Source organism: Coloeus monedula, assembly GCF_965178545.1.
Source record: "Coloeus monedula genome assembly, chromosome: 23".
Lineage (NCBI taxonomy): Eukaryota > Metazoa > Chordata > Aves > Passeriformes > Corvidae > Coloeus > Coloeus monedula.
In genome coordinates this window covers 5,157,365-5,182,055 of record NC_138803.1, presented here as the reverse complement: position 1 = coordinate 5,182,055, position 24,691 = coordinate 5,157,365, and the positions used below count along the sequence as shown (strand labels likewise).

Below are 24,691 nucleotides of genomic sequence, written 5' to 3'. Positions count from 1 at the left end.
AAGCCCCAGAGCGGAGCGGAACGTGCTGCTGGAAAGGACGCGGTGCCGTCGTGGGCGTGTGGCGCCGCCCAGCGGGTTGGAGGACCCCGGCGGTGCGTCCTCCCAGCCCTGGTGGAAAACGTAAAAAAAAAAAAAAAAAAAAAAAAAAAAATTAAAAAATAATAATAAATGCATAAAGTAGTACTAAGTAATGAATACGGATCAAATATTGTATATAATAAAGTATATTATTGTATATTACGTGACACAACAAATTGTAATAAATAAAAATAAATAATTAGTAATAAATGATAATGACAATAATAAAAATTTAAAAATGGAGGGGGGGAAAATAAATGTTATCTCAAGCTCTTTGATGCAAGATCTTTGTATATTTTCAAGCTTAATCAGCATGAAAGGAGAGCTGCTCAGTGGAGCAGGCAGCAGGTACATCCCTGACTCAAGGACACCCTGGAATTATCAAGCCTTAAGGATGGAATAAATCAAGATGTCGATGTGTGTCTGTGGAGACATCGCTGACTCGGCAAAATAGTCAAGGTCCCTGTGTCCTAGAGCTAAGCTATTTTCATTTTAATACCCACCTGGACATTAGAATATTCCCCAGGACATTACAGTCCACTGGAATACCCACCTGGATATTAGAATATCCACCTGGATATTAGAATATCCATCTATCTTCATTATAAAACCCACACTTTCCCGTGTCACCTGCTCCAGGTGACCCTGCCGTGTCAGGGGGATTGCACTGAATGATTTCCAGAGCTCACGCCCAAGCTGGGATCAGGGAATATGTTTGGAAAATTCCGAACTAATCCTGTCAGAGCCTTGGGAAGCGACCAAAGCGGAACCGCTGCGCGTAAACAGCAAAATCCGGTGCGATGTGCTGGGTTTGTGGCCGAGCACCCCAGGCTGCACCGCTCGGACAGAAATGAGCCGTGTTTGTCCCGGGGGGAGGGAATCGCAAGCCGGGAACGGATCCCATTTCCAGGAAAAAGCCGGGAGCGGCCGCCCCGCACGGCGCGCTGATAAGTGCGGTGGGTAAACGTTTCGCCCAGAGCCCGGATAGCTCAGTCGGTAGAGCATCAGACTTTTAATCTGAGGGTCCAGGGTTCAAGTCCCTGTTCGGGCGAATGTGCTTTTTTTTTTTTTTTTTTTCCGCCCGGCCCAATTTTTTCACCCCGCAAAAAAAACAACCTGTTTCCACCCGCGGCACGACCGGCGCTGCCCGCCGGAGGGTCCCGGCTGCGCCCGCGGGGAATCCTGGCAGGAAATAAAAAATAAAGAAACTCATCTGTGGAAAAACGAGGTCCGCCCGAACAGGGACTTGAACCCTGGACCCTCAGATTAAAAGTCTGATGCTCTACCGACTGAGCTATCCGGGCTCTGGGGCGAAGCGGCGCACGGCCGAAATATGACGCTGTAACGGGAAGAGTGGCGGCCGGTACTTCCCTGCCCATATTCCCGTCTGCACCCCGCTATCTGCACCCCGCTATCTGCACCCTCCGTACTACCCCTCACTACCTTAACCCCCTGCCTGCACCCCTGATTTAACCCTCCCTTGCCTGAACCCCACTATCTGCACCCCACTATTTGCATTTTCCTGCCTGCCCCTCCCTTGCCTTAACCCCCTGCCTGCACCCCCTGTTTGAACCCCACTATCTGCACCCCGCTATTTGCACTCCCCTGTCTGCACCCCTTCCCCCCCGGCCTGCCTCCTCTGCCTGTCCCCTCGAGCCTCCCGAGCCCCCCGCAGCCCCCAGCCCCACGGCCTCTCCCTGCCGGCCGATGCCGCGGCTCTGGCACAGCTCGGGATCCCAAAAAACCAGCGCCAAGCTCATCCCGCGCATTCCTCTCCCTGTGGGCTGCCGGGAACAGGGGGCTTCCACTGCCAGCTCTGGGGGGCCCCGGCCCTTCTCCCTGCAGCAAAGTGGGGTGCGCTGGAGAAAAGTGTGGGGTTCAAAGGGAAGAGGAGGACAGGGAATGATCCATGTTTGGACAGGGAATGTTGTGGTGTCCCTGGACTCAAGGCTGCTTGGGGCCTGCTGGGACATGGAGTCACAGCCGGGGACCCCCAGATTCCGGCATCTCCTTGTTTTTGGTGAATCCCACAAAACCTCCACCCTCCCGTCCCCTGGGAATTCTTGAGGAAGGCCGGGATAATGCTCTGGGATTCATAATCCTGGGATAATCTCTGCCACCGCCAAACCCAAACCACAGCTGTGACCCACGGCCCTCCCGGCGCGGCTTTCCAGCGGCGCTGGGATTCCAGGGGGGACCATTATCCCTTTCTGCCGGAGCCTGGCTGCCAGGGAAAACACATCCCGGCCACCTCTGCCATGGCTCGGGCACATCTGCTGCCCACTTGGGGTGTCCCCCTGCCCCCCGAGCCCCGCGGTCCGGCTGCTGTGGCGGCAGCGTGTCCCCACCCAGCTGGGGGCTCTGGGGACCAGCAGGGGCACCCCGGTCCCAGTGCGGGCTGTGGGGTGTCCCAGCACCCCCCAAAGGAGCACCCACAGCCCCGGGGGGGACCCCAGTGGGGAGCAGGGGGGGTGGGTGCTGGTGGGGACAGAAGGGGTGTCCCCGAGCATGGGGGGAGGTGGAGGGGGACAAGGGCAGAGCGGTGGGAGCAGCTCCGCGCCCGCCCGCGGAGGCGATGCCGGGATGGGGACAGGAGGGGGGAACATCCCCGGGATTCCATGGGGAGAGCTGAGAGCATCCCGGGGACACCGGGCGGGATCTGCCCGGGGTCTGTGTAATGCGGAGGGAGACCAGGAGCATCCCGGGGACTTTCAGAGGGGCACCGGGGGGATACCGGGGGGCACCGGGGGGATACCGGGGGGCACCGGGGGACACCAGCCAGGGCTCCGTGCAATGCGGAGCGCGGCCGGGAGATGGCCCCGCACTGCCCCGCGCTGCGCCCGCCATTGTCCGCCGCCTCCATCCGCGGTGCTCCCGCCTCCCCCGGGCTCCTCCCGCATCCCCCCGGCTCCTCCCGCATCCCTCCGGCTCCTCCCGCATCCCTCCGGCTCCTCCCGCATCCCCGGCCCCGCCGCCGCCGCCGCAGCCGCTCGGAGCAGGTAGGGCCGCGCCGGGGGGCGGAGGGAGCGGGGGGGAGCGGGGGGCTCCGCTCGGCTCGTCCCGGGGTTCCCCCGCTCAAAAAATGATCTTTTATTTATAAGTATAGGTCTGTGTATCCATAATTTCCCCTCCCGGCGGAGATGCGGGACCCGCTCGCGTTCTCGGCGCTTTCCAAAAGCTGCGGCTCAGCTTGGGGCTGCTCCAGAGCACTGGGAACCCCAAAAGCGGGGGGGAGGGAACGCGGGGCTGCCCCTTCCCGGGGCACGCTGTGGGATCGGGGGTCTTGGAATGTCCCCTCAGGCCGGGGGGAGCGGGAATTTGCTGGGGGTTGGATGAGCGGAACAATGAAATGGTGCCCGAGGAACGGCGAAGTTGGTCCTGGGGAAAGAGGACAGGGGTGCGGGGGGGTCCTGTCCCCTCCCGGAGCAGGGGGAGGGACAGGGATGGGGACAGGGATGGGGACACGGGGATAGAAATAGGGAAGGGATGGGGACGGGGGTCACAGAATCCCAGAATGGTCGTAAGGGACCTTAAAGACCCTTTAAGGGGTCGTTCCAACCCCCTTGCCCCGGGCAGGGATGCCATCCTCTGGATGGGGACAGGGGCAGGGACAGGGACAGGGACAGGGACAGGCCAGCCGTGGTGTGAGGCCGAACAGGGTCGGCTCATCCCAGCCCTAAAACCCCACGGTTTTAGGGGCAGGAAGCTCTTGTGAGGATGCTGGGGGGAATCTGGGATCCCTGTGCTCCTGCAGGACGGTCCTGCGGATCCCAAAGCTGTGGGAATGCTCCTGGATAACAAATCCCAGAGGTTTGGGAGCTGCTACCCTGGAGCGAGGGAGCTCCATGGGCTCCCGGCAGCCACTCGTGTGTGTGAGGCCGAGCACGGCTGGGATTGTTCCCGGGATCTGGGCCGGGCTCGGCGAGCACCAGCGTGACCAGGAAAATCAATCCTTGCTTCCCAGAGCAGGAGAGACAGGATAACAGGGAGCTGTGGGGTGAGGGAACGTTCCTGGAGCTCGGATCCCCCAGGAAAACCAATCCTTCCTTCCCAAAGAGGGAGGAACAGGGTGACAGCGAGCTGTGGGGTGAGGGAACCCGCCTATCCCGGATTTCCCGGGATAACCACCCCATCCAGGCACCTGCCCCACCTCCTCGCCTCCGGAGCACCCTCCTAAATTCCAGAGGGAGGCTGGGGAGAGGATCCAGAGGATCCAGAGGATCCAGAGGACCGGCCATTCCAGCCCTTCCCTTCCAGCCCTGCAGCCGGGCGTTCCTTGCCTGCTGCAGCGGGAGCAGGTGCTCCGTGTGGGAGCGTTGCCGGGATGCACCGGGATTCACCGGGATTCACCGGGATTCACCGGGATGTGCCAGCCGGAGCACAGGGATACCCCGGGATGGGAAGGGCTGTGCAAGGCTGGGGGGCTGCAAAGGCTTGGGGGACCCTCCAGGGAGCAGCAGCAGCATTCCCAGCCCCATCCCGCTTTTCCATGCCTGTGTCCGGCCTGTGCCTGCGGCGTGTCCTTGGGATGTGGCTCTCTTCCACGGCACGGGAATCCTGCGGGATGAGCACCCTGAAAGGGCTGGGGGTGCACCCCGGGATGATCCCTGTGCTCCCTGCACCCCCAGGATGATCCATGGCCTCCCTGCATCCCCGGGGTGATGATCCCTGTCCTCCCCACATCCCTGGATGATGATCCATGTCCTCCTTGCGTCCCGGGAGCAGCTGGCTCCGGGAGAGGAGCCCCATGGCAACAGGGAAAGGGCTGGAGCATTTTCCATGGATACAGCAGCGGGATCCATCCCCCGGGGCCGCCCCGGAGCGCCGGGCAGGGAGGGCGATCCCAAATCCTGCTGCTGCTTCCCAGTGCATCCCGGGATGCTTCCCGAGCTGCGCTTCCCATGGATCAGCTCTCCGGGGCGGTTTTGGGGCGGTTTGGGGACGTTTTTGGAGTGGTTTTGGGGTGGTTTTGGAGTGGTTTTGGGGTGGCTTTGAGGCGGTTTTGGGGTGGTTTTGGGGCTGCAGCCCCTCCTGTCCCTGTGCCCCTCCTGTCCCCTGTGCCACCGGCGCCGGGTGGGTGGCAGGGAGGAAGCCGAGATTTGCATAGGACACGGGTGGTGGCAGCGGGGACAGCGCGACGCCACCCCCAGCGTCCCCCTGGGGGTCCCCCGGAACCCTGGCCCTGGTTGGGGGCTGGGGTGGGGTGGGGCGGTGAGTGATTCCGAAAGTCGGGGCGTGGGTGTGACACGGCGACAGGCGAGCATCAGCTCCCGCTCCCGCACCAGCACTTGGAGGGCGATTTTGGGGCTCTTCCGTGGGGTTCTCCCAATCCTTGCTCCTTGTGCTGCCCCAGCTGGGAAGGGAAGGGGCTGAGCCGCCCGCTCGCGGTGTCCCCAGCCCTGGTGACATCCCCTGGTGGCAGCAGGAGCCCTCAGCGTGGCTTTTCTCCAGCTGCTGTTGGCTCTGTGGGGTCGAACGTGCTTCCCACCCCATTCCCGTGGCAATTCCAGCCCCACCGAGCTCCAGCGGGATGCAGATGTTTGTCTTGGAGCCGAGCGCGGAGCTGTGGCTTTGTCAGCCACGAAATTCCGTTCGGAGTTTGTTGCTTTTGGGTTAAAAGTGGATTTTCCTCTGTTCCCCTTCCAAAAACCCGGCGCTGCCAGCTTTTGGGATTTCTGCTTTTCCAGGAAAAGCTCACAGCTGCCAGCAGGGCCCGGAATGCCAGGGAAGGGAACATTCCCAGCCTCTCAGCCCCCCGGAGTCGTTTTTTCCAGCTGGAAAGCACCAAAATCCCTGGATGAGCCGGTGCTGGGGGGCCGAGAGGGACCGGGAACGGCACAAATCCTGCGAGAGTTGTGGAGCTCATTAGGAGCCATCTGGTCCTACAGAGCCTGGGGCCAGGGGGGCCTCTTGTAGGGTGGGGAGGGGGTGACAGGTCTGAGGGGTGACAAAAACCCCACAGGGCTGGGAGGGGACAGCGGGGATCGGCCGGGACTGGCCTGGGGACAGCAGGGATCGGCCTGGGGACAGCAGGGGGGGTGAGGGTGCCCATCCATCAGTCCCTCACCTTTCCCTATACCCAGAGTATTCCCAGACATCCATGGGCTGCCCACCCGTTCATCCCCACCTTTCCCTATTCCCAGTGCCCATCCATCAATCCCCCACCTTTCCCTATTCCCAGACACCCGTGGGCTGCCCATCCATTAACCCCCCGCCTTTCCCGGTTCCCAGGAGGCCGGAGCAGCAGGATGCCGTTCTCCTGACCCTGATCCCGATCCCGGCAGGATGTCGGGCCCTGGCGAGCACTGGCCGGCGCTGGAGTCGGTGGGGCTGAGCCGCAAGGAGCTGGCGTTGGCCGAGGCGCTGCAGATGGAATACGACGCCTTATCCCGAATCCGCCAGGACAAGGAGGAGAGCCGGGCCAGGAAGGAGCAGCCCCAGGAGCGTTCCCTCATCTCCTGGGACGACCCCGCTGACAGGAACGGCTGCGGGGACAGGAACATCAAAGCGGCGCGGGGGCTCTCCGGCTCCGACCCCGCGCTCAGCTACAACGTCCCCGCTGTCCCCGAGGGTCCCCAAGCGCCGCCCGGGCCCAGCCCTCCCCGGCCGGACCCACAGCCCTGGCGGAAGGGCCCCCTGAGCGGGGATTACCTGTTCATCCTCGAGGGCTCACAGCGCGATTTCCTCGGGGAGCCCCTCAACGGCTCCGAGCCCCACGACGGCGGCGGTTCCCCCAAAAAGCTCTCGCCGCCGCCGCTGCCCCCCCGGCACCCGCTGTGGGGCTGTCCCGAGGGCGGCCAGCGCTCGGGGAAGGCGTCCCCGCTGTCCCCCAAGGGCCAGGGCCAGCCCAGGGACATCAACATGTTCTCGGTGGCGCAGGACAAGCTTTTGGGGCGCCGCATCTCCCAGGAGGATCCCTACGGCGTGGACGCCATCACCTGCCTCAACCTCAAGTCCACCTACGAGTCCGAGGTGCTGCGGGAAAATTCCCGGGGCTGGAAGGAAGGCAGGAGCATCCTGGAGAAGGAATCCAGCGGGAAGCCGGTGGCACGGAGCAAGACCATGCCCCCGCAGGTGCCCCCGCGGACCTACGGACCCCGCTCGGGCAGCAGGAAGAACCTGGCGCCCAACAAGAACCGCAGGATCTCCGTGGAGCCGGTGAGAGGCTTCCCTTGCTGGCCTTGGAATTGGGGTGGGAAAGGAGCTGGGAATTCAGCGCTGGGATGTCCTGGAGCTGCGTGTCCTTCACTCCGGGCGGGTTGTCCTTGTCCCACCCTTGTGGCTCCTTGGAATGTTGTGTGGGATGTGGGAAGAGGTGTCCGGGCATGGAGACATCCCATGAACCAGCCCTGCCCAGAACCCCGAAACTGGAGGTCCCATGGGCCAGACCCTGGAACGCTCACGGCAGGGGCAGAATTCCAGCTGTGGCACAGCAGAGCAGGGGATAAAAGCCAGGAAAAGTCCCCTTCCTCAGGGACCTGGGCTCACTCTCCAGGTCACTCGTGGCCCTCCCAGTGCCAGAACCTCATTAGGAAAGAGAACTAAAATCTCCTGGAGCAGCCGTGGCATTCCCAGCTCCTCCCGGGAGCCCTTCCCACGTTGATCGCTGTGACAGAGCCACCTTTGTCCCCAGCAGGACAGCGACAGAACCCCGGGGACCCCCCCCGGCACAGCGGTGCCACCTGCCCTGGGTGGGGACAGCAGCGGGCAGCATCCCCTGTGGCACCCCCACGGCCTGGGGACAGTCCCTGCCCATCCTGCTGCTCCTCAGCTCCATCCCTGCGGGATATCCCTGGAAATGGCCACTTTTGGGAGGGCTCTGGGGGTCTCCCAGTCATGGGTAAGGGGCCCAAACCCCCCCTGTGCTGGCCACATCCCCCACGCCACTGCAGGGCCACCTCTGTCCCCTCCGCGGTGGCCCTGGGGCGGCACAGGCTGCTCCAGCGGGTGGTCCGGTGGTCCCCACGGGGGTGGGCTTCAGGCTGGACCCCCGGGGGTGGCCCCCAGCTGACGGGCTCGTGTCCTGCCCCCCAGGTGGCCCCCCGGCCACACTCCTTGGCCAACGGCTATGAGCTCTTTGAGGTGTCCGAGGAGCGGGACGAGGAGGTGGCCGCGTTCTGTCACATGCTGGATGTGTGAGTACCCAAACAAGGCAAAACCCCCCCCAAAAACGGGTGAATTTGGGGGGCGGGGGGGGAGGGGACAACCCCCCCACAAATCCAGCAGGATCCCCGATCCATCCCCGATTCCTCAGGCTGCGCTCCAGCTCCGGCAGCACGGATTATTCCGGGACGGGCCTGGTGTGGAACGCCGTGAACCTGAGCCCGGAGCAGCTGGGCCACGGCGTCAGCCTGAAGGTGACAGTGGTGTGTGACAGCCTCAGGGAGCCCCTCACCTTCACCTGCGACTGTGAGTGCGATCCAACCCCCCAGGAAAAGCTGGAATCCCGGCATTCCCGCCATTCCCAGCGTTCCCACCGTTCCCCACAGGCTCCTCCACCGTGGACCTGCTCATTTACCAGGCCCTGTGCTACACCCATGACGAGCTCCACGCTGTGGACGTTGAGGATTTCCTGCTCAAAATCTGCGGCCTGGAGGAATTCCTGCAGAAGTGAGTGGCTGTGGATAATGGAGGGGGGGGGGGAAAAAACAGGGAAAATCCATCCCAGGCACCCCAGGGCTGATCCCGGAGAGCACAGCAGGAGCTTCTCTGCTCTTCTTCCTGCCTCTGGAGCCTCTCCTGCCAAAAGCGGCGTGTTGGGAATGTGGCTCCCGGCGGCAGGGTGTCGGTCAGGCTGATCCCCACGCGCCTGGAAAACGGGCTGGGAAGCTGGGAGCTGCCAAAAATGCTTTTTGGAGGAGAAATCCTAAAAGCCGTGTCAGGAAGCGGAGCCCGGCTTCTCCCAGCCCTGGATAAATCCCAGGAGGAGGAGGGAGAGGGATGCGGGATTTCAGGAACACCCGGGCAGTGCCAGGGATGGGCAAAGGGGATCCCATCCCTCCTTCCCTCCTGCCTTTCCTGGAGGAATTCTGCCTTTCCAGAGGGTTTGGAGGTTGGGGAGAGTTCTCTGCGGAGGGAGAAGCAGCAGCTGCGGCATTCCCGGCCTTTCCCGGGGCTGGAGCCAGCTGCTGCCGCTGGAGAGCTGCCCCTGGAGCCAGCCCTGCCGCGGGAATTGGGACCTAAAGGGACGGATGGGAATGGCTTGGGATCGGGAGAGGCTTTTGAGGGAGCCCAGAGCCGCTCCTGGCACCCCGAGGGTCTGCAGGGCCACCAAAAGAGGATTCAGGGCCATCCCAAGGGATTTCAGAGCCACCCAAAAGGGGCTTCGGGGCCACCAAAAGGAGCTTCAGGGCCACCTCGAGAGGCTTCAGGGCCACCTCAAGGGGTTTTGGGGCCACCCAGAGGGGATACAGGGCCACCCCGAGGGGCTGTTCCCAAGGGTGCTGAGCCCTTGTGATGCCAAACAGCCCCATCCAGCTGTGTCCAGCTGTGTCCAGCTGTGTCCAGGCGGACACAGCAGCCCTGGGGCGCTCAGAGCTGCCAGGGCCGGATCCATCCAGCTGTGGGATGGCATTCCCAAAGGAATGAACCCCATTTTCTAGCAGGGAGCAGCCCCCTGGGCACGGAGCAGACCCCACGGGACATTTCCCGGTATCTCCCGGGGCCCTCAGAGTTCTCTGGGAAAGCCCCGGGACACAAAGCCCCTTTTGTGGCCGATCTTTTCTTCCCACATCTTCCCGTGGCCCAGGAGATGCTGGAAGTGCCAAAACCCTCCCTGCGGATCTGGGCAGGCCCTGGAGCTCTGCTCGGCATCCCAAGCCGCTGTCACGGGATTCTCGTGGGATTTATCCAGGGCTCCATCAGCTCCTTCTGCCCGGAGCCAGCGAAGGAAGCGGGGCTGGAGGGGTCCTGCTCCAGGGAGGCTTCCCCGGGGGATCAGGATGTCACTCCCTGCTCCAGGGTTTTCCCTGCCATTCCCAGCTCCAAGGTTCACCCCAATCCCACTCTCAGAGCATCCTCCAGCCCCTCAGATTCCCACAGATCACTGGAGTGGGTCCTGCTCCAGATCCACTTCCCACACCAGTGGGATCAGGATTCCTGCTTTAAGGTTCCCACTGTCATTCCCAGCTCCAGGGTTCACCCCAATCCCACTCTCAGAGCATCCTCCAGCCCCTCAAATCCATGCTCTGCTTCCCATGGATCGCTGCAGGGGTCTCGCTGCAGGGGTGCTTCCCACACCAGTGGGATCAGCCTGTCATTCCCAGCTCCAGGGTTCTCCCTGTCATTCCCAGCTCCAGGGTTCTTTTTCCCTGTCATTCCCAGCTCCAGGGCTCACCCCAATCCCGCTCCCAGAGCATCCTCCAGCCCCTCAGATCCATGCTCTGCTTCCCACACATTTCTGGAGTGGGTCCTGCTCCAGATCCACTTCCCACACCAGTGGGATCAGGATGTCATTCCCAGCTCCAGGGTTCTCCCTGTCATTCCCAGCTCCAGGGCTCACCCCAATCCCGCTCCCAGAGCATCCTCCAGCCCCACAGATCCATGCCCTGCTTCCCACAGCTCCCTGGGCAGGTCCTGGCAGGCTGGGCTCCTCCACGCCCGGCTCTGGCGCCAGACCCGGCTCTGGAGGGGAAGGAGGGAAAACAATTCCTCATTCTCTGGGTTTCCTGGTGCCACAAAGGTCCCTGCGCAGGCGGGGCAGCCGCCCTGAGCCCTGGCCAAGGCTGCCTGGGTGTGGGATATTGGAATGGGGTGTTCCAGGCAGGATTTGGGGGCTTCCAGGCAGGATTTGGGGGCATCCAGGCAGGATCCTGGCGTGTGGGATGAGCGTGTGGGGCTCTCCCTGCATGTTGGATATCCATGAGCACACCCAGCCCCGCAGGAAGTTCAGCCTCGCTGGGAGCCCCAGCCAAGACTGCCTGGCCATGGAATTTTGGGATGGGGCGCCCCAGGAGGGATTTTGGGGCGCTCCAGATGGGATTTTGGGGTGTGGGATGAGCCTGTGGGACTCTCCCTGCATTCTGGGAAGCCAAGAGTTCACCCAGCCCTGCAGGAAGTTCGGCCTCGCTGTGAACCCATCCCAAGGCTGCCTGGCTGTGGGATTTCGGGATGGGGCACCCCAGGAGGGATTTTGGGATGGGATTTTGGGGTGTGGGCTGAGCCTGTGCCCTTATCCCTGCAGCAAACACGCCCTGGGCAGCCACGAGCACATCCAGCACTGCAGGAAGTTCGACATCGACATCCGGCTGCAGCTGCTGAGGAGGAGGGGGGTGCGCAGTGACCTGGCCCGCACGGTGGGTGTGGGACATTGGGGGGGGTCAGCGGGGTCAGTGCCACCTCCCTGCGGCCGGAGCAGCCCCGCTCAGCCTCTGTGTGTCCCCAGGCCAGCGATGACCAGAGCCCCTCCACCCTCAACCACTACATCCACCTGCAGGAGCGGCCCATCAAGCAGACCATCAGCAGGTACGGCCGGGGGACACGGTGGCACCGTCCCCAGAGGGCACACGGTGGCAGCGTCCCCAAGGGCACACGGTGGCACTGTCCCAGGGGCACACGGTGTCACTGTCCCTGGGGGACACGGTGGCACTGTCCCTGGGGGGCACGGTGGCACTGTCCCAGGGGCACACGGTGTCACTGTCCCTGGGGGACACGGTGGCACTGTCCCTGGGGGGCACGGTGTCACTGTCCCAAGGGCACACGGTGGCACCGTCCCCAGAGGGCACACGGTGTCACTGTCCCTGGGGGACACGGTGTCACTGTCCCAAGGGCACACGGTGGCACTGTCCCAGGGGCACACGGTGGCACTGTCCCAGGGGCACAGGGTGACACTGTCCCCAAGGGCACACGGTGGCACTGTCCCTGGGGGGGGCACGGTGTCACTGTCCCAAGGGCACACGGTGGCACTGTCCCAGGGGCACACGGTGGCACTGTCCCCAGAGGCACTCGGTGTCACTGTCCCCAGGGCACACGGTGTCACTGTCCCAAGGGCACACGGTGGCACTGTCCCAGGGGCACACGGTGTCACTGTCCCCAGGGGCACACGGTGGCACCGTCCCCAGAGGGCACACTGTGGCACTGTCCCAAGGGCACACGGTGGCACTGTCCCTGGGGCACACGGTAGCACTGTCCCCAAGGGCACACGGTGGCAGCGTCCCCAGAGGGCACACGGTGGCACTGTCCCCAGGGGCACACGGTGGCACCGTCCCCAGAGGGCACACTGTGGCACTGTCCCCAAGGGCACACGGTAGCACTGTCCCAGGGGCACACGGTGGCACTGTCCCCAAGGGCACACGGTGGAACTGTCCCAGGGGCACACGGTGGCACTGTCCCAAGGGCACACGGTGGCACTGTCCCCAAGGGTACACCATGGCACTGTCCCCAGGGGCACACGGTGTCACTGTCCCAGGGGCACACTGTGGCACTGTCCCAAGGGCACACGGTGGCACTGTCCCAAGGGCACACGGTGGCACTGTCCCCAAGGGTACACCATGGCACTGTCCCAGGGGCACACTGTGGCACTGTCCCAAGGGCACACGGTGGCACTGTCCCAAGGGCACACGGTGGCACTGTCCCCAAGGGCACACGGTGTCACTGTCCCAGAGGCACACGGTGGCACTGTCCCTGGGGGGCACGGTGGCACTGTCCCCAAGGGCACACGGTGTCACTGTCCCCAAGGGCACACGGTGTCACTGTCCCCAAGTGTCCCCCGGCCAGGGCTGAGCGCTGTCCCCTGTCCCCCAGGCAGGCCCTGAGCCTCCTCTTCGACACCTTCCACAACGAGCTGGACGCTTTCCTGGCGGCCGAGGTGAGGGCAGGGATGGACGGGGGTGGTTTTGGGGTCACTTGGGGGTCACTTTGCCTTTGGGGTGGGTTCTTTTCTCTTTTGCTTGTGGGATTTTAAGGGTGTGTCAGAGAAAGGAATCCTGGAATATCCCAGATCCATAAGGATTATCAATTCCAACCCCTGGCCCTGCCCAGACACCCCAAAATCTGTGCACCCCTGGGAGTGTTGTCCTGGAGCGCTGGCAGCTTCAGGGCCGTGCCCATTTTTTTGGGGAGCCTCTCCAGTGCCCCACTACCCTCCGGGGCAAAACCTTTCCCTAAAATCCACCTAAAAAGAGCAGAAAACCGGGAAAACCGAGGCACAAACTGCTCTGCTCCCAGTGCCGGGGGTGTGCCGGGGACCAGCCCTGCCCCCTCGGCTGCTGTGGGGTCCCACTCCAGCCCCTCTGCCCCTTCCAGGGAGATTTCCCGCTGAAGGCCGAGCGGGTGATCCAGTCGGTCATGGCCATCTGCAACGCCCTGGCGGCCGTGGAATCGCAAGAAATCACCACAGCCCTCAACCAGATGCCGCCCTGCCCGTCCCGCATGCAGCCCAAAATCCAGAAGGTGAGCGAGGGGCACCTGCAGGGCTCGGCCAGGAGGTGGGAGGGGGGGAAAAAAATTGTCACATCTGGCTCCATTCCCTCCTTTCTTCTCATGGAAAATCCCAGAATAACCGGGAGCAGGCCTGGATCTGGCAGCTCGGGGTGGTTATGTAAAATCCGCCTTGGCAGCGCCAGGCTGGAGCTCGGGGGGTTTTCTTGTGGTTTTTATCTTTTTTTTTTTTTTTTTTTTGGTGGTTTTGTTTTGTTTTTTGTTTTTTTTCCCTCCACAGGATCCAAATGTTCTGGCCAAGAGGGAAAATCGAGGTATTTCTCTTCTCCTGCTCCCCCTTTCTGGGCTCAAGTTCGTGGTGCTTTTCATCTTCAAACCCCTCCTCCCCCTTCCATTCTCGAGGCCAAAAACGGGTTGGAAACCGGTCTGGTTGAGAAAAAAAAAATAAAAGAGGATTTTGGGGGGTGTTGTTGCTCCTTGTGAGCTCCAAATGGGAAACCTGGGATTCCCCCTACTCCAAATGGGAAGTTTGGAATTCTTCCCATCGTTAATCCATCCCTGGGTGGGGGAAACCAGTGTGGGGGTCCCAAATCCAGATTTGAGGGAAGGATCCATGAGGGACTGATGGATCCATGAGGGGTTGATGGATCCATGAGGGATTTATGGATCCATGAGGGACTGATGGATCCATGAGGAACTGATGGATCTATGAGGGGTTGATGGATCCATGAGGAACTGATGGATCCCTGAGGGACTGATGGATCCATAAGGGATTGATGGATCCATAAGGAACTGATGGATCCCTGAGGGACTGATGGATCCATGAGGAACTGATGGATCCATGAGGGACTGATGGATCCATAAGGGATTGATGGATCCATAAGGAACTGATGGATCCCTGAGGGACTGATGGATCCATGAGGAACTGATGGATCCATGAGGGACTGATGGATCCATGAGGGACTGATGGATCCTTGAGGGCCTGATGGATCCATGAGGGACTGATGGATCCCTGAGGGACTGATGGATCCATAAGGGATTGATGGATCCATGAGGGACTGATGGATCCATGAGGGACTGATGGATCCATGAGGGATTGATGGATCCATGAGGGACTGATGGATCCCTGAGGGGTTGATGGATCCATGAGGAACTGATGGATCCATGAGGGATTGATGGATCCATGAGGGATTGATGGATCCATGAGGGACTGATGGATCCATGAGGGGTTGATGGATCCATGAGGGACTGATGGATCCATGAGGGGTTGATGGGTCCATGAGGGACTGATGGATCCATGAGGGACTGATGGATCCATAAGGGATTGATGGATCCATAAGGGATTGATGGATCCATGAGGGACTGATGGATCCATGAGGGACTGATGGATCCATGAGGGACTGATGGATCCATGAGGGGTTGATGGATCCATGAGGAACTGATGGATCCATGAGGGGTTGATGGGTCCATGAGGGACTGATGGATCCTTGAGGGCCTGATGGATCCATGAGGGACTGATGGATCCATGAGGGATTGATGGATCCATGAGGGGTTGATGGGTCCATGAGGGACTGATGGATCCTTGAGGGCCTGATGGATCCATGAGGGGTTGATGGATCCATGAGGGGTTGATGGATCCATGAGGGATTGATGGATCCATGAGGGATTGACGGATCCCTGAGGGACTGATGGATCCATGAGGGATTGATGGATCCATGAGGGACTGATGCATCCATGAGGGGTTGATGGATCCATGAGGGATTTATGGATCCATGAGGGATTGACGGATCCCTGAGGGCCTGATGGATCCCTGTCCGTGTTTCCTGCAGAGAGGATCGTGGAGAGCCTCACGGCCGCCATCCTCAACCTGGTGGAGCTCTACTGCAGCACCTTCAACGCCGACTTCCAGACGGCCGCGCCCGGGAGCCGCGAGCTGGGGGTGGCCCAGGAGGCGCGGCTGCTCAGCTGTCCCCTGTCCTTCACCGTCTACGCCACCCACCGCATCCCCATCACCTGGGCCGCCAGGTAAGGGGCTCACCTGGGTGAAATCCTCCCTTCCGAGTCGTGTTTCTATCCCAGGGATTCCCAGGAATGTTGGGAATAAGGGGTGAGACACCCCCCAAGTGTCCCAGGTCGGGATTGAAGGGAAGGAGCGGTGGTAAAATCGGGATGTTCTGAGTGGGGAGGGTGCGTGAAAGGCGCCGAGGGTGTGGCAGGGAAGGGTTGTAAATCGTGGGATATCCTGAGTGCGGAGGAAGCATCAATTCCAGCTCCTGGGAATCCCCAAGGTCCCACAGTGTGCCTGGGAATGCTGCCACTGGGACACCCCAAAATCCCACAGTGTGCCTGGGAATGCTGGCACTGGGACACCCCAAAATCCCAGCATGTTCCTGGGAATGCTGGCACTGGGACACCCCAAAATCCCACAGTGTGCCTGGGAATGCTGACACTGGGACACCCCAAAATCCCACAGTGTGCCTGGGAATGCTGGCACTGGGACACCCCAAAATCCCACAGTGTGCCTGGGAATGCTGGCACTGGGACACCCCAAAATCCCAGCATATTCCTGGGAATGCCAGCACGGGGACACCCCCAGATCCCAGCATGTTCCTGGGAATGCTGGCACCGGGACACCCCAAAATCCCACTGTGTGCCTGGGAATGCTGCCACTGGGACATCCCAAAATCCCAGTATATTCCTGGGAATGCTGGCACTGGGACACCCCAAAATCCCACTGTGTGCCTGGGAATGCTGGCACTGGGACACCCCAAAATCCCAGCATATTCCTGGGAATGCCAGCAAGGGGACACCCCCAGATCCCAGCATATTCCTGGGAATGCTGCCACTGGGACATCCCAAAATCCCAGTATATTCCTGGGAATGCTGGCACTGGGACACCCCAAAATCCCACTGTGTGCCAGGGAATGCTGACACTGGGACACCCCAAAATCCCACGGTGTGCCTGGGAATGCTGGCACTGGGACACCCCAAAATCCCACAGTGTGCCAGGGAATGCTGACACTGGGACACCCCAAAATCCCACGGTGTGCCTGGGAATGCTGCCACTGGGACACCCCAAAATCCCCGCATGTTCCTGGGAATGCTGGCACCGGGACGCCCCCAAACCCCCGGCTGCTCCCAGGATCGCTGGCACTGCCAGGCACGGTGGCATGTCACCGCCGCTCGGGCCGGGCTGGCTCATCCCGCACACCCCGGGGCCACCGGGGGGGAGGTGACAGATGGCCCCACGCGGCGGCCCCGCGACAGCGGCGTGGCCCCTTTGTTCCGCTCCTCGGTGCCCGTGCCTGGCGCGGGGGGGACCGGGAAGGGACCGGGAGAGGAGCGGGAAGGGGGAGGTTGGTGACAGCGGCGCCGGCAGAGCCGCCCCGCCGGGGACCCCTCGCCTTTGTCCTTGTCCTTAATGTATTCCCGTGGTGAGTGGCTCCGAACAAAGCCCGAGCCTGGGAAATGCCGCCAGCCCCTGACCCCCGCGCCCCCAGCCCTGCCCGGATTGTCGCTCGGCACCTGCCACATGGCACGGCCCCCCCGTGTGCCGGAATGCTCCGTGCCATATGGCGCTGGGGACACCGGGGCTGGGGGGGGGGGGGGGAGGAGGTGTCCCCGTTCTGCCCCCCTTTCCCACCCTCGGGGCAGGATTTAGGGGCTCCGGTGGCCCCACGCGGCTCATTTGAGGTTTTTTTTTCCCGCAGTTATGAAGATTTCTACCTCTCGTGCTCCCTCAGCCATGGCGGGAAGGAGCTGTGCAGCCCCCTGCTCACCAGGAAGGCCCCCGTCCACAAATACCTCTTCCACCTCATCATTTGGGACCAGCAGTAAGGGCAGCACCCCGGCCCTGGGGTGGGCACGGGGGGCGCGGTGCCCACCCACGCTACCTTCCTCCTCCTCCTCATCCTCTTCCCCTGCTCCTCTCCGCGCCGGTTTTTGGGTGTTGGAAGCTTTGGTGTCATCCCTGGGAATAGCACCCGGATCTGCCCCCGCCCTGGGAAAGGGGATCTGCTCCCAAAATAGCACCGGGAGCAGGCGGGGAGGCCGCGCTGAGCCCTTGCCACGCCTGGCATCTGCCTGGCATCCACAGCGGCCTGGGGAAGGGAGGTGGGGATGGGACGGGATAATTTTAGAAGGCGCCGGTGCCCCCAAGGACAGGCGCCCGGCGGGACGGCGTAGAGCGGAGCGATCCCGGGATCAATCCCCTTCCCGCGGGATGTAGCTGCCACCCCGGGCTCCCTGGGAGCGTCAGAGAGGAATCCCAGCCCCGGGGTCCCACGCAGCACCCTCGGGGTGTGGGGCAAGGTCAGTGCCCGGCGGGGGCTCTCCGTGGAGGGCCCTGTTCCCTGCGGTCACCTTCCTGGGACGGAGAGCGTGGCCGGACTTCCCGGAGCTGGGACAGCACCAGCTGGCTGTCCCCAAACCTGCAGGGTGTCTGGCCATGGCATGGGACTTCCAGGGACACCCCGGTGCCAGCAGCAAAGGTCTCAGTGGGGCTGGGCTCTCCTGGAGCATCCCAAGGAGGGGACTGGGAGAGCCCATCCCCGGCTCCCTGAGCCCTCAGCCTCTCTCCCGCAGGATCTGCTTCCCGGTCCAGGTGAACCGTCTGCCCCGGGAGACCCTGCTCAGTGTCACCCTGTTCGCCGTGCCCGTGCCACCCCCGGGCGGCTCCTCCGACGCCAACAAGCAGCGGCGGGTCCCCGAGGCCCTGGGCTGGGTCACCACCCCGCTCTTCAACTTCAGGCAGTACGTGGGGTGTGCCAGCAGCCTGGGCATGGCGAGGGGCTGGGCTGGCATCCCTGGGGGGGTGCAGGAGGGTCCCCAGTGCCATGGGGTCCCCAGAACCCTGGCCACAGTGAGGGGCTGGGCTGGCATCCCTGGGGGGTGCAGGAGGGTCCTCAGCACCTCGGGGTCCCCAGCACCTCAGGGCCCCAGTGCTGTGGGGTCCCCAGTGCCTCAGTTCAGCACCGGCAGCGGTGCCACCCTCCTGCCCCAGCAGAGGGACCCCCCCAGTGCCACCCTTTGTCCTCCCCCAGGGTCCTGACCTGCGGGCGGAAGCTCCTGGGCTTGTGGCCGGCGACTCAGGACAACTCCAGGGCCAGGTCGAGTGCCCCCAACTTCAACCAGCCCGACAGCGTCATCCTGCAGGTACCTCCTGGCATTCCAGAGGCACATTCCCCCCTCCCAAAGCTCCACGTGGGGGTCCCCTCACCCTCTGCCTCTGCCCCTGCCCCAGATTGACTTCCCCACCTCGGCCTTCGAGGTGAAGTTCACCAACCCGCCTGCGGCCGAGTTCAGCCCCAGGTACGAGTTCGGCAGCCTGGGGGAGGAGGACCAGCGCCAGCTGCGGGAGGCCATGCAGAAAAAATCACTTTATTGGTAAATAAACCTGGGGGTGGCATTGTCCTGCTGGGGGGACACTGGTGACACCCCCCAGCACGCACAGGGGGTGTCCGAGGGTCTGATCCTCCCTCTGGGGCTGCAGCTGGAGTTTTCCAGAGCTGGGTGTTACCGGTTCTCCCGTGTTCTGCCCTCCCTGCTGTCCCTCTCCACGGGGACAGCTGACCGGTCCCTTGGCCAGCCTGGCACGGCCGAGCCAGCCGGAGTTGTCCGGGGGGATCAGGTGTCAGCAGCTGAGCAAAGTGCGTGGGGTGCTCGGCCAGCGGGGCTGGCTCGGGGGTCCCTGGGCAGGGGGACAGCCAGGGACAGCTCAGTCCCCCCTGGGCACAGGGCCTTGGATCCTGGCTGGTCCCCAGCAGTGTCCGGCTGTCCATCAGCTCCTCCTTTCCATGGGTAGGGCCATGAGGGGTTGCAGGGAGAGCTTGGGGGGGATTTACTGGGGTTCCAGTAAGTGGTGGGGGCAGAGGGGACACGCACCCCATCCTGCCACTCCCGTCCCATCCATGCGTTTTGGGGTCACAGGGATGCCACCTGCCCACCCTCCCACCCCTATCCCACCCCACCACGCCCTCCCTGACCCCTGTCCCCATGTCCCCGCAGGCTGACGGACGCAGACCGGCAGCGGCTCTGGGAGAAGCGGTGCCACTGCCACGCGTCCCCCGGCACCCTGCCCATGCTGCTGGCCAGTGCCCCCAGCTGGGACTGGGGCTGCCTGCCCGACATCTACGCCCTGCTCAGCCAATGGACCTCCATGAGCCACCAGGACGCTCTGGGGCTGCTGCACGCCACGTAAGCCACCCGTGGGTTGTGGGGACGATCTCATCCCATGTGGTGGTGGCAGGAGGGCACTGTCACCCCACGGGACATGTCCTGGCTGCAGGTTCCCGGACCAGGAGGTGAGGAGGACGGCTGTGCAGTGGATCGACTCCATCTCGGACACGGAGCTGCTGGATTACCTGCCCCAGCTGGTCCAGGTGCGTGGTGGCACCGGGATGTGCCACGGGGTGCCCGCCGGTGCCACCGTGCCCCGACACTGTCCCTGGCGCAGGCCCTGAAGTACGAGTGCTACCTGGACAGCCCCCTTGTGCGCTTCCTCATGAAGAGGGCGATCTGCGACCTGAAGATCACCCACTACTTCTTCTGGTGGGTTTGAGGGGCTCTGGGAGCACCAGGGGGGGGGACTCCCCACATGTCCCCAAGCCGGGGGGCACCCTGAGCCCGGCCTGACCCCGCGTGTCCCTGAGCAGGCTGCTGAAGGACGGCCTCAAAGACTCCCAGTTCAGCATTCGGTACCAGTATCTACTGGCAGCGCTGCTGTGCTGCTGCGGGAAGGGGCTGCGCGAGGAGTTTGACCGGCAGTGCCTGCTGGTCAGCACGCTGGCCAGGCTGGCACAGCAGGTCCGGGATGCTGCCCCATCTGCCCGCCAGGTGGGTGCCGGGACGCCGGGAGGGGTACAGAGGGTGCTGGGTGTCAGTCCCCTGTCCCAACCCATGCCCACCTCGTGCCATGCCCATCCTATGCATGTCCACCCTATCCCGTGTCTGCCGTGCTTTTTGCCCACTCTATCCCACGCCTACTCCATCCCATGCTAACCCTTTCTCACGCCCACCCCTCTCTCTCCCATCCCATTGCATCCCACTGCATCCCATCGCACCCTATCCCATCCCACGCCCACCCCACCCCATTCCCACCCCGCAGGGCATCCTGCGCGAGGGGCTGGAGGACGTGGCGCAGTTCTTCAAGGCCCACGGCTCGTGCCGGCTGCCGCTCAGTCCCAGCCTGCTGGTGAAGGGCATTGTGCCCCGGGTGAGTGCCATCCCTGGGGGGCTCAGGGGGCTCCTCTGCCCGCTCCTCTGCGGCCCACCCTGACCAGCTGCCCCTCGCTCCCGCGGCAGGACTGCTCCTACTTCAACTCCAACGCCGTCCCGCTGAAGCTCTCCTTCCAGAACGTGGATCCGCTCGGGGAGAACATCCGGGTCATCTTCAAGGTGAGCCTGTTGCCCTTGGCCATGCCCAAATCCTGCCCCAGCCCCCCGAGATCGCCCTTGCTGCTGGCTCTGCTGGCTCTCCCCTGGCTCTGACGGCTCTGGTGGCTCTTCCCCGGCAGTGTGGCGATGACCTGCGGCAGGACATGCTGACGCTGCAGATGATCCGCATCATGAACAAGATCTGGGTGCAGGAGGGGCTGGACATGCGCATGGTCATCTTCCGCTGCTTCTCCACCGGCCGCGGGCGAGGTGAGATGGAGTTTGGCTGTCCCCAAGGGTCACCAGGCTCCGGGTGGGGCTGGGGATGGCTCGGGACATCCTGGGGTCTGATCCCACCAGCCTATCCCTGTCAGGCAGTGGTGATGGGTGGGTTGGTGGCAAAGGGGGTCAGGGTCTCGCTGTTTGGGGTTGGAAGGGTCTCACCCCACTGTCCCGGCCGCTAGGCATGGTGGAGATGATCCCCAACGCCGAGACCCTGCGAAAAATCCAGGTGGAGCACGGCGTGACGGGCTCCTTCAAGGACCGGCCGCTGGCGGACTGGCTGCAGAAGCACAACCCCGAGGAGGACGAGTACGAGAAGGTGAGGGAGAGTCCCTGCTCCTCGTGTCTCCCATTCCGGGAACCAGCTCCTCGCTTCCCATCACATCCATCCTTTCTCCACGCTTGTCCTTCCCTCCCTCCTTCCTCGCAGGCTGTGGAAAACTTCATCTACTCCTGCGCCGGCTGCTGTGTGGCCACCTACGTGCTGGGCATCTGTGACAGGCACAACGACAACATCATGCTCAAGACCACGGGCCACATGTTCCACATCGATTTCGGCCGGTTCCTGGGCCACGCCCAGATGTTCGGCAACATCAAGAGGTGAGAGAGGCCCCTGGGACCTCCTGCCCTCTTCCCTGCGGAGGGGGAAGCTCCCTGTCCTTGTCCTGGTGGTGGGTGACCTCTCCCTCTCCATGTCCTGGTGGTGGGTGACCTCTCCCTGTCCTTGTCCTGGTGGTGGGTGACCTCTCCCTCTCCATGTCCTGGTGGTGGCTGACCGCTCTCTGTCCTTGTCCTGGTGGTGGCTGACCTCTCCCTGTCCTTGTCCTGGTGGTGGGTGACCTCTCCGTCTCCATGTCCCAGCAGTGGGTGACCTCTCCCTCTCCTCATCCTGACCCCCATCCCTGCTCACTTTGTGTCTCCTGTCCCCCGGCGCAGGGACCGGGCGCCATTTGTCTTCACCTCGGACATGGCGTACGTCATCAACGGCGGGGACAAGCCCTCCAGCCGCTTCCACGACTTCGTGGACCTGTGCTGCCAGGCCTACAACCTGATCCGCAAGCACACCCACCTCTTCCTCAACCTGCTGGGGCTGGTGAGAGCCGGGGGGGCCACAAAATTCCCCTCAGCATGGCACAGGGGTCCCTTTGTCCCCTGTCCTCATCCCTGTCCTCATCCCTGCCAGATGCTGTCCTGTGGCATCCCCGAGCTCTCCGACCTGGAGGACCTCAAGTACGTCTACGACGCGCTGAGGCCGCAGGACTCTGATGCCGATGCCACCACCTACTTCACCAGGTAGGGGCCATGTGTGGGTGACACAGCCGGAGCGGCTGGAGGCTCCCTCGGATGGTGGCACTGAGCACGCGGTGGCCTCGTTGCAGGTTGATCGAGTCCAGCCTGGGCAGCGTGGCCACCAAGCTCAACTTCTTCATCCACAACCTGGCACAGATGAAGTTCACGGGCTCGGACGCCCGGCCCACGCTGTCCTTCGCCCCCCGCACGCACACCCTCAAAACGTCCGGCCGGATCCGCGACGTCTTCCTCTGCCGCCACGAGAGGGTCTTCAACCCCAGCAAGGGCTACGTGAGTGGGGACAGCTGGGGACAGGCCCAGGCTGCGCTCGGCGTGCCCCAGGTCCCCATCCCACGTCACAGCCCCACCTCTCTGCAGACCTACGTGGTGAAGGTGCAGCGGGACAGCCCGGGCGAGGTGACCTTCGTGCAGCGCACCTTCGAGGAGTTCCAGGAGCTGCACAACAAACTGCGTCTCCTCTTCCCCTCCTCGCTGCTGCCCAGGTACCCCTGCAGCCCCCCAGACCTCCAGGGGCCCCCCAGAGCCCCCCAGGACCACCCTGAGTGTCCGTCCCTGCAGCTTCCCCAGCCGGTTCGTCATCGGGCGCTCGCGGGGCGAGGCGGTGGCCGAGCGGCGCAAGGAGGAGCTCAACGGCTACATCTGGCACCTCATCCACGCTGCCCCCGAGGTGGCAGAGGTGGGGACATGGGGTTGGGGAGGTGGGGACAGCGCCAGGGCCACCAGCAAGGTGGGGAAACGCTTGGGGACAAAGCACCTTGTAAAGCATCGACGCATGCCCCGGTTTTGGATGGCGGGGTTGTTGTCACCGCTGTCACCACTGATGTCACCTCCTGGCCCCACAGTGTGACCTCATCTACACCTTCTTCCACCCCCTGCCCCGGGATGAGAAAGCTGCTGGAACCAACCCGACCCCGAAGCCGGCAGGTGGGGACAGGGTGATTTTGGGGGGTGATGGCAGGGGGTGACATCAGGGGTGTCCCATTCCATCCCATCCCTCCCATCCCCCTCTCCAGATGCCACGTGGGCTCGATCCCTGGGCAAGGTCGGCGGGGAGGTGAAACTCTCCATCTCCTACAAGAACAACAAGCTCTTCATCATGGTGATGCACATCCGAGGGCTGGTAGGACCACGGTGCCCGTGGGAGCAGGGTGGGGGTCTGTCCCCATCCCTGTGCTCATGGGGTGTCCCCACTGTGCCCCACAGCCACCCCTGCAGGACGGCAACGACCCCGACCCCTACGTCAAGACCTACCTGCTGCCCGACCCCCAAAAAACCACCAAGAGGAAAACCAAAGTGGCCCGAAAAACCTGCAACCCCACCTACAACGAGATGGTAGGCGGGACGGGGACGGATTCAGGGCATCCCCGGGGACCGTGGCTGAGGGTTCGTCCCGTTGTGTCCCACAGCTGGTGTACGACGGGATCCCCCGGGGGGACCTGGAGCAGCGGGAGCTGCGGCTGAGCGTGCTGAGCGAGGAAGGCTTTTGGGAGAACATCCTGCTGGGCGAGGTGGGAATTCGCCTCCGGGACCTGGACCTGGCTCAGGAGAAGATGGGCTGGTTCGCCCTGGGCTCCCGCGGCCACGGCACCCTCTGAGTCCCCCCCACCCCGGGAGCCCCGGGTGGTGTCCCCGAGGGGCACTGCCCAGGGGTCTCCTTTTTTAAGTTTACCTTGTGTCAAGGGAGCAACGCGGGGAGGGAGGGCCGGGGCGGAGCGTGGGGCGGTTCGGGGGTTATTTCTTCCTTTGGGATATCCGTATTTTAATTTTTTTTTTAAATAACGAGTAGCGTGAGCACCGGGGCACAGGGGAGGGGATGGTGGCACAGAGGGGTGGGGGTGGGGTGTGTGTGGACCCCCGCACCCTCCCCCCTCCACCCCAAGGAACCGGGCAATTCCCACCGCGGGGAATTCGCTCCCAAAGGAGAGCGGCGTGGCGGGGTGCCCGTCCCGTGGGGTTGCCGGCCACCCTTCCTGTCCCCGTGCCCTGGGGACATCCGTGTCCTCCGCGCCTGCCACCCGGCCCCGGGGGCGGGCTTGGTGCCTGTGGTGCTTTGTTTACAGCGACAGCTCCGTAAACGGACGAAATGTTTCTCAGGATCGAGAATAATTAACTTTAACCTTTATATTAAAAGTTTTAAATATTAAATCTGGTGGCGATTGGGGCGGGGGGGCGGCGTGGCTTCTTAGGGGTGGGGAGAGTTGGGAATCTCCTGCATTGGGACCCTCCGGTGTCGGGACCCTCCTGGCTGGAGACGGGAATGGGATAAAAA

General features: G+C 62.9%; 1 protein-coding gene across 1 annotated transcript; it reads left to right on the top strand.

Annotated features, from left to right (window-relative positions):
• Positions 1 to 3,050: 3,050 nt before the first annotated feature.
• On the top strand, positions 3,051 to 24,559 carry PIK3C2B (phosphatidylinositol-4-phosphate 3-kinase catalytic subunit type 2 beta). The gene is made up of 33 exons (XM_082296165.1): positions 3,051 to 3,077; positions 6,310 to 7,236; positions 8,113 to 8,213; positions 8,333 to 8,487; positions 8,568 to 8,688; positions 11,261 to 11,372; positions 11,462 to 11,541; positions 12,820 to 12,883; positions 13,321 to 13,467; positions 13,736 to 13,769; positions 15,285 to 15,480; positions 17,166 to 17,288; positions 18,040 to 18,207; positions 18,498 to 18,609; positions 18,698 to 18,840; positions 19,462 to 19,650; positions 19,742 to 19,835; positions 19,910 to 20,004; positions 20,109 to 20,289; positions 20,561 to 20,668; positions 20,758 to 20,850; positions 20,970 to 21,099; positions 21,294 to 21,430; positions 21,542 to 21,711; positions 22,048 to 22,204; positions 22,295 to 22,404; positions 22,491 to 22,692; positions 22,780 to 22,904; positions 22,981 to 23,098; positions 23,265 to 23,346; positions 23,436 to 23,542; positions 23,626 to 23,754; positions 23,829 to 24,559. Exons 2-33 carry the CDS (start codon positions 6,364 to 6,366, stop codon positions 24,015 to 24,017), a joined length of 4,845 nt encoding a protein of 1,614 aa, XP_082152291.1. The 5' UTR covers positions 3,051 to 3,077; positions 6,310 to 6,363; the 3' UTR covers positions 24,018 to 24,559.
• The last annotated feature ends 132 nt before the right edge of the window (positions 24,560 to 24,691 follow it).